A 9,901-nucleotide genomic window follows, 5' to 3' on the forward strand; every position below is an offset into this window, starting at 1 on the left:
AGGTGGATACAGGAAGCTCTGCATGTTTGCACTGATACAAAGTCTGAATGGTACAAGCCTGGATTATCAAAGTCCTAAAGAAACTGCTGAACTTGAAAGCCTTTGGACAAAGAAACATCTGAGTAGTGTGCTGCAGAAAGAGCTGAAGTCAAGACCGAGAAAGTTAAAAGAAGCATACAGAAGAATGCTGAGTGGCAGAATAGAACTATGCAAAGGATATGTGTGTGGGCATGAAGAAAATCCTTGGCTTCAAGGCAATGCGGCGGCAAAGCCAGCCTCAACAGAGCCAACAATCTAAATGTGTCTTAAAACAAGTTTAGCATACCTGCCTTCTGCCTTACCTGCATATCCTCCATTCGCTCACCTTCTTAGGTGAACTCATTTCTGGACCCTGTACATAATGTTTCAGAAGGACTGCAAGAAGAAGCAATTTAAACCCATCCAACCGTTTATATTAATTTAAAAGATGGATAGAATTCAGATCAGCAGCTGTCAGTCAGACCTCTGCATGTACCCATTTATATTTACACTGTACCTCACTGATTTCCAGTACAAACTGGATCATTTTCACCTGCTGAAATGATATAGAAAGTCTGTGAAGGAAGTGTACCAGTGCAATGTATCGATTTGGTGAACAACTTTGATGGCTAATGTTAGTAGAAACATCTACTCCTAAATGTTAATAAGGTGATGGTATTCCACTTTAGGATAAAGAAGAATATAACCAGACTGATAAGTATCATGTCGCATTACAAATAGCCTACGATACCTTAATGTCTTAATAAACAGAATGGACCTGAAGCTAGATATTTTGGTGGGGGCTCTATTCTGGGATGCCCTGGAATTTAAGATGGTTGTGAAAACAAGAAAGTCCTATGGTTCCTTAGTCAAACGGCAGAGGAGGCTTTTTTTTTTTTTTTTTTTTACAAAATCTGATGTTTATTGTGAACATTAATTTAATGTTTTTCATGTATCTACATGGTAATATGCATTGGCTTATTTTAAATGATTGTCTGATTGGAAAACTGCATGAATGAGTAGGTGTGCAGGTGTTCATCAAATCAAATCAAATTTTATTCATTACATACACATACATACAGGGTACGACATGCAGCGAAATGCTTTATATGACGGTCCGGTAGAGGGAATAGAATGGGGAAAAGAAAAGAAGCAGATAAATAAGTGTAAAGTATAAAAAAACTATATAAAATAAAATAAGAATATACGATATAAAAGATATATAGAGATATATGTATGTGAAACAAAGAGTAAAATGTATATACAAAAATAGCAGTAGACAGTGAAACAGTAAACAATGTGTAACAAAGTGTAAACAATAGGCAATTTTTGTGGTGGGTTGTCCATAAAGTGTCCGTGTGCGGTAGGTGTGGTGTAAGGGTCCGTGTGCGGTATGGTGTGGTGTAAAGTGTCCATAAAGTGTCCATGTGCAGTATGGTGTGGTATAAAATAAAATAAATATAAAGTGCACTTTGCTGTGCAAGTCCAGAGTTTAAAGTGTCGTGGTGCGAAAGGTGAGATATGTGCAGAGAAGAGTGTAATGATGGAGAGAGTGGACCAGTTTTTAGATCCTGGGTGTTTCCTGGTATAAACACCGAATGGCCTGCGGGAAGAAGCTCCTCCTCATTCTCTCTGTGTTCACTTCAGGGAGCAGAAGCATTTCCCTGAACGCAACAAAGAAAAGAGTCCATTGTTGGGATGGCTAAGGTCCTTCACAATCTTCCTGGCTCTGGTCCTGCACCGCGTGCTGTAGATGTCCTGCAGGTCAGGGAGCTGGGTGTGGGTGGTACGTTCAGCTGAACGCACCACCCTCTGGAGGGCTTGCCTGTCCTGCATGGTGCTGTTCCCGAACCAGGAAGTGATGCTACCTGTCAGAACGCTCCCAATGGTGCAGGTGTAGAAAATTGAGTAAGTGTATAAAGTGTATAAAATAAAAGGATTTACATAGTCATTTTTATATTAATCCCTGAATCTTTTTTGAAACCCTCTGCTATCTGAAGAACTTTTTGATGTTTGCTTGGGTGTACATGTATGAACAGAGTCTGTCTTTGATAACAAACAATGGTTCTGCACTGGGTCTCAGTTTTGAGAATCAGATCTTCTAGCTGTGTCAGAGCCAGACTGAGGACAATGTTGGTAAATGGACAGCCAGGCTGCAAATCTCTGAGGTTCCCCAAGGAGCCTTGGACTTCAGGAAGAAGGAATTCCAGAATGCTAAAATCAGGTGGTGGTGTAGAAGGGATCTGCTTCAGATTCCTAAGACTTTGTTCGAGGAAAGACCACTTGATATTTGGTGTGCAGATCTTGCAGGTTACAATAAGCAGGGTGTCCAGATTTGCTTTCCCAATTCTCTTAATGGGAGGAACAATAAAAGCACTAAGGCGTTTAGCCAGAATGCGAGAGAATATTAAATAGTCCACACTAACTTTTCTGTCACCTGAAAGATGAGATTCTATGAAATCTTCAGGAATGCGTTTGTTTTTTACAATGCGGTTATATTCCAGCTTTAATATTTCTGTCTTTGGACATTGAAATCTTTTGTAATAATTTATTTCCAACTTGTTACATCTTTGTTTTTCTGAATCAGTCAAGGACTTGATGGCACTTAGTACTTCAGCCCCATTTATTTTCCCTGGTCTCCTGTCAGGATCAAATCTAAGTTCTTTTAGCATTGATGCAACAATTGGTATTTTATTTTGGGACTGCTTTTGAACCCTGACATGTAGAACAACGGGTTTGTGGTCAGAAATATCATTATTATGTACCTTGATTTTATACCCTTCTTCAATTTTGTCCTCCGCCATAAAAATCATGTCTAGCCTGGAGTGACACTCACTCTGACATCGTGTGAATCCCTTCTCAGTGGCACGTAAGGATGACCAGCTATCTCTAAGATTCAGAGATACAGTAAAATCTTCTAATATTGATGTCAATTGTGAATTCTTTGAAGAAGAAGGTTGCCGATCTAAGATGGGGTGCAAAACGGTGTTGAAATCACCACCAACCAATAGGACACCCTCAGCTGTTTCCATCAAGTACTCTTTCAGTCTACCCAAGACATTTTTGTCTTTTCTATGATTATACACATTAACAAGAGTATAGAGTTCACCATGCAGATGACAAAAGAGCACAATATAACCTCCACCGTAATCCTCATCATGGCATATGTACTTAAATGGCACTTTGTCTTTTATCAGTATGGCGACTCCTTTGCTGTGGGAGCTGTGCACAGTGTAGAAGATTTTCCAGTCTTTTTCTGTCTCATCTTCCAGTATTTTATAACACTTTGGCCCAATGTGTGTCTCTTGTATGAAGGCAACATCAGCCTGAAGGTTATTTAGGCTGCTCAACAAATTTGAAAACTTTTTTGGCAAGTCCCTCGTGCTTTTAACCCCACGAACATTCCAGGTGACGAAACGGAGAGTTGTATATAATCGTGACAGCATTGTGGAACCTGTGCAAATATAAATCTTGATTATTTTATAGCATGATTTATGGATTACATGGATGAACAGATGAATTAAACCATTATGTAAATAATGTCAGTATTTTCAATTATGTGGCAGTAGCACAATACATACATTAATCCACATGCATGTCAAGACCTTTAGGTGATGTTTATATCAAGCACTGGAAGGTTGAAACGTTATGTTGGTAGCAGAAAGCCTGGTTTGACTTTTGAACTCCTGGAAATTTCATATAAAAATCACATCAGTAAAAAGTCATGGCCAGGAAAATGGCAAGATTTGTTTTTATCTGCCTGGAAAGATATTTATTTAACCTTACTTTTCTTACTACAATGAGTGGAAAAACATCTTAGCATCACTTATGTGCCTGGAAGTGTATGGACTACCAAAACAGAACACTGTCCAGTTTGGGTGACTCTGTACCTGTGGTAACCTTAGATTCTTATTTTTTGGCTGACAAGAGTAAAATCCACTGTGGTCTTCTGCAGTTGTAGCCCATCCACTTCAAGGTTTGATGTGCTCTGCCTTCTGGGATGCTTGTCTGCTCTTCTTCTCAGATCCTTCTCACCAGCAAGGTGTATTTGAATCTTTTCTGCATTGTGCTGCTGCCTCTTGATTGGCTGATGCAGATGTCTGGGGGTACTAATTAAAATTGATTTATATATTTTTTTTATCATTTTTTTAAAGATTTCTTTACTAATTACTTGTTTAAAAAAACACTCACATTCGTCCACGTCTTTATGTTTATTACTAGTAAATATTTTACATGAAGTCTAGTAATACAGACAACATAGATTTTGTTAGTTCTATCAAAAAAAAAAAAGATGTGTGACATAAACGTGAGTTGGAATAGGCATGATCAAAGCAATACGTGTACAGATTTTTATTCCATTAAAACTGTGTTAACATGAACAGATGCTGATTGCTGATCAAGTACAATCCTTTAGAAAAAAAACCCATTTTTACTTTATTTTCGGATGCAGAAGATTAAGTAATTCTATATCTATTAGATTAATATCTTTCACATGTTTTTAAGCACCACATATACTGCATATAACTAGAGATCTAACAATTTACTGTTTTATTTTAGAAAGATTTTATACATTTTCAAATAATTTTATAATTGTATGTATGATTTTAATTAAAGAATTTAATCAAATGTAATGAACGATTATCAAAAAAATTTAATTACATCATACTTATCTATTATTATATATTTAACTTTTCTGTACTATACTGTTTTGATGATATTTATATAGTCTTTGATAATGTTCATATCCTTGAAAATAAAGCTTTTTCATGTTTTATTGAAAAAAAAACTATTCTGCAGTTTTGCCACTTTCATGCATTTTTTATAAGGTTATTATTGCTCATCTTTTATTGCTCATCTTTATAACAGGCATAACTTTATGGCTGCTGATCAGGCATAACATTATAACCACCTGCCTAATATTGTGTTGGTCCCCTTTTTGCTGCCAAAACAGTCCTGTGCCTTTTAACATTAACAGCATTAACTTCTTCAGTAATTTGAGCTACAGCCTTCACTCCCATGTTCTTAATGATGTAAAATTAATATATACCAGTATATCATATATCAGTATTAATCAGTATTAATATAAATTTTCCAGGTGTTAAATCTGTCCATTCCAAAGGCACTAATGCACCCCCAGACCATCAGAGATGCAGGCTTTTGAACTGAGCACTAATAATAAACTGAATGGTCCATCTTCTCTTCAGTTCAGAGGATTGCAGCATCCATGTTTGACAAAAGAATTTCAAATTTGTTTTCCACTTTTGTCTAATTTAAATGTGCTTTGGCTCAGAGAAGGCAACAGCATTTCTGGATGTTCACATATGGCTTTTTCTTTGCATAATAGAGCTTAAACCTGCATTTGTGAAAGACATGGCAAACTGTGTTCACAGACAATGATTTCTAAAGGTGTTTCTCATGCAGTGATTTTCATTACAGAATCAGGGCTGTTTTTTTGGGCCTGAGAGCCCAAAGATTACGAGCATCCACTATTGATTTTCACCATTGTCCCTTGCACGGAGATGTCTCCAGTTTCTCTGCATCTTTTCATGATATTATGTACTGAAGATGAAAGTTTCAAAGTCTTTGCAATTTCATTTTGAAAAACCACTTGATTACCCCCAGCTGTTTCCCTTAGATGGTCTTCCAAACTACGCAGGACATTCATATCTGATTAATGATTGTACATGTTAACAAGAAAGTAGAGTTCATCATACAAACAACAGATTACAATGTAACCTCCACTATAATCTTTATCATGGCATATGTACTCAAATGGCATCTCAGATTTTATCAGTATTGCAACTCCATTGCTGTGAGAGCTATGAACAGTGAAGTAGATGTGCTGGTTTTTAATTTCCTCCAAGATTTTCATAAAAATCTACTCCCTGATCTGTTGGTAATGTTTCCACCTGTGTCTCGTTAGACCTCCGTGCATTTAAGTTTCCCCTTTTGTGGCTGTGTTTGTAACATAACATGCCACAATGTATTGTGAGTCATGTGATTCATTCTCAAAAGTTTTGGGACTGTCTCTCAGAGTGTGCTTTACTAGTGTGTTTTTTTTGTTTTTTTATTGTTTCTTGATTTCCCGGTGTAGGACTCGGTTTTGCCTGTCCTTCTTTGCTGACTCTATGTTTTATTTTTGGTTTGTTCACGTTTTTCTTTTTTCCTGATTGATGATATGTTATCTGTTAGGCTTTTTTTATGTTAGCGGTTATGTTTTGTCTGTACTGATGTGATCTCGAGTGTGCTGTGTTCCCTGAATCTCCTTCCTTCTATCAAGTTTACCCCTCTGAAAGACTTTGTTTCAGTTTGTTGTGCTTTAGTTTTTCCCCATTTAGGCTTTGGGTATTTGGTTCAAATCCTAAAACTTCATTTAAGTATTTATTTTCCATCCTTAAGTTACCTTTCGTTTGAAACCTGGATTATTTCTTTCGACTATTTTGCCTGTTTTCACTTTTGTGCTTTTGTGAACTCTGAAACAAAGAACTACTGCACATTACAGCACTTCTGAGTACAGATAGTTTGGGTTGCCTTACGCAAGGGTCCAGGAGTGGCAGCTTGGTGATACTGGGGCTACCAATCAGTAACCCAGAGCCTTAACCACTGTGCTACCACTTCCCTATTGCTATGGTGAGTATTATGTTGATCTGCTACTACACCAAACTAAAGCAAATAATGCTATATTTGCTACAAATTAATAAATGATTACCTGATATATATATAAAAAAAATGTTGTATGTTATTTAAAAGTAGGTCTTATAAAATATTTTGAGAAATGTGTAAAACGGGGGGGTCGGGGGGTGTTCAGCATCATACTGCTGCTTTCAGAATACAAACCTTGGGTTGTTAATGCATGGTATTATAATATTTGTTAGTAATATTTTTGTTTTGCATCATAAAAACAATTGTATAAAATTCTATTTTAGGTCTGTCTTTTTTTTTATGAGGTTATTTTTTTTCAATAAATATTGTGCATTTTTATATAGCTTCTGCTACTGGGCTCTTACCTTGTACATTCAGCTGGTTGCAGAAATGATGTGCATCTGAAAGAAAATTTAGTCAAGTCAAACAAACTACAGCAAGCAGTTTACATGGGGAAATCACATGGCAGGTGTTCATATAGTAACCTGTGGAAAGTAAAATCTAAATTCATTATGAGTATGAAATAAAAGAACATTTAAGTGTAATGGTAATAATTAACTATTTCTTTGGAGCAGGTGGAAATCTGCTCACAACCAACCAATATAAAAACCTCTGCTAGTGTACATGCATAAGCAGAACAGTCCGTTTAATTATATTTTTTTTTTAAGCCAGATTGTATCTGGAGCTATGGAGCTGGAGTTGTGTCCATTACACAACAATTGCAACAGGCTAAACCCTTTTGTTTGTTATCCATGCAAACATTAGATACCAAACTTGGAAAAAGTTTCTACATTCTACACAAACATTTTAATGTATTTCTTAGATCAAGTGTTTCATGATATATATATATATATATATATATATATATATATATATATATATATATATATATATATATATATATATATATATATATATAAATTCTTGAAAACTTTATATAGTTATTATTGTTTAATTTTTTGATTACTCTTACTTGTACATGCAACCACTTGAAATAATAAAACTGTGCCTGGAAAATACAACTGTAATTTACCATTTTAATGTATCATAATGACAAATTATCTTTGGATTTTCTTGACCAGGCCACTGCTTAACAGGTGCAAAGACTGATGTAGTTGGTACAGCACCAGCTCATGTTCAGTTTATGTCCACATACAGTTTAATAGAGCACTTATTTATTTCGATTACTATTGACTTTGTTCCCTTGTTTGCCAATTCTTTGTTCTAGGTTTTTTTTTTTTTTTTTTTTTTAAACTTGTTTTGGTTTCATATTTTCATTATTGTCTTGCCCTCTTTATGTTGTTTGCTGAATGACTGACCCATATTTGTTTAAGAAAATTCATTTGCGATTTGAATTTGTTGTTAAATAAACAATCATCATCATCATGCAGTTGCATCCACCATTTTCCTCATAACATGACAAGTGTACAGTACAATAAGTAATGTTAAAGCAGTAAACATTACAGCCCAAACACACAACTTGAGAGAGAACATTGGCTCAAAACTGCAGAAAGAGACATGTGTTTGCATTAAAAATAATTGTTTAACAGTTAAAAACAGTGTTTGGCTGTCCAAACCACTATGTTGAGTGAATGGCCGAAACTAATCATTTATATTAAATCGACAGGAATAACCAAAACTAATAATGTTAGGTTTACACTAAAATAATACATATACAAAGAAATTATTAAAGTACAGTTTAGGTTGGATGCCATTTTAAAAAGTGTATTGTGTTATTAGCTTAAAAAATATATATATAATTTAAAAAACATTATTTTATACTGTACATTACAATTAATGGGAACTTACTGTGCACACTCACCTAGTAAAAATTAAGAAGTGTATCCAATGAAAAAGGTCATTTGTACTTGAAAAGAACTGAAGCATTTTACACAAAAATACATCACAGGCAAATTAGTTACAGTAAATGGCTGGTCCATAAGATTGAAATCAGTAGTTGGTGTTTATGGAAAGTCAATGCACACATGCAACATTTACATAAACACATCCCATTTTTAATGATGTAATGTTTAACCCTTTAAGACCAAAGCTTAAGCATGCTTGGGGATATGATTGTGTTGTTCAACACTAAACGTATTGTTAATTTTCTCACACGTGTAAGAAAATTGTGACAATCAACAAGAGGATTATGCTCTTGTTGATTATGCTCGCCAACTGTTACTTTCAAGTGGCAAGACCCCTTTGAAATGAGAAGTTGGTGATGGCACTTGAGAGGTTCTGCAAAGAAGAATATAGGTGGGCCCCAAAATAGGTGTACCAAGCTTGTAGCATTATACTTAAAAAGACTTGAGGTTTTAATTGGTGCTGTAGGTGCTTCAACAAAGTATTAAGCAAAAGGTGTAAATACTCATATACATGCGATTTTGTGTTTTGTTTTTTTATTTTTAATACATTTGCAAAAAATTCAGACATACTAGTTTTACGTTGTCATTATGGGGTATTGTTTGTAGCAAAATATTGAATTTAAGTCTGAGAATAAGTCTGTAACATAACAAAATGTGGAAAAAGTTAAGCGCTGTAAATACTTTCGGATGCACTGTAAATTAGTAAGCTAACTATGTTTTGTTGAAAAGGTAGAAGAACTTGAAATTGGTATGCTTCGCCTTTAAATGCAAAACTGAAAGACTTCCTGTTCCATGAAAGTATACATCATTTAAATCCACAATAACAAACAAGTCTTGAAAATAGATGTGAGACATAATGTCCTTGACTGCTAGCATTTTAAGCCTGTAGAGTGACTGTACACAAAATCCATTGAGTTAACTATTATAAACTAAGTACTAAACTAATAATTTTAGGTCAGAACAACACCTTAATACTAAATATACAAAGTCATTTTTTTTATATATACAGTTGTGTTCAAAATTATTCAACCCCCACTGAAATTGATTGTTTTGGTCGGTTTGACATTGATTATGATCATTCAGTCATCCTGCTTACAATTAAATCAAAGAGGCACGTGTAGGTCAGACAAATATAACATAACATTTATAATGAAATAACCACAAATGTCTTTTCTGAGCTCACATCATTATCAGTTTTATTCAACCCCCAAGTGACATTCAATCTTAGTACTTAGTACAACATCCTTTTACAGTTATAACAGGCAAAAGCCTCCAGTTCAGTCACATTCTTAGGCTTGCGCACTGCAACTGCTTTCTTTAAGTCCCACCAGAGGTTCTCAATCGGATTTAAGTCTGGTGACTGCGATGGCCACTTC

General features: G+C 35.1%; 1 protein-coding gene across 1 annotated transcript; it reads right to left on the reverse strand.

The window, feature by feature from the left end:
- Positions 1-1,947: 1,947 nt before the first annotated feature.
- Positions 1,948-8,584, reverse strand: LOC124384228. Its single transcript, XM_046846916.1, has 5 exons — positions 8,483-8,584; positions 7,026-7,061; positions 3,909-4,127; positions 3,600-3,704; positions 1,948-3,472 (listed from the first exon to the last, which is right to left on the reverse strand). Exon 5 carries the CDS (start codon positions 3,462-3,464, stop codon positions 1,959-1,961), a length of 1,506 nt encoding a protein of 501 aa, XP_046702872.1. The 5' UTR covers positions 3,465-3,472; positions 3,600-3,704; positions 3,909-4,127; positions 7,026-7,061; positions 8,483-8,584; the 3' UTR covers positions 1,948-1,958.
- Positions 8,585-9,901: the final 1,317 nt, after the last annotated feature.

This window comes from Silurus meridionalis, chromosome 4 (genome assembly GCF_014805685.1).
Source record: "Silurus meridionalis isolate SWU-2019-XX chromosome 4, ASM1480568v1, whole genome shotgun sequence".
Lineage (NCBI taxonomy): Eukaryota > Metazoa > Chordata > Actinopteri > Siluriformes > Siluridae > Silurus > Silurus meridionalis.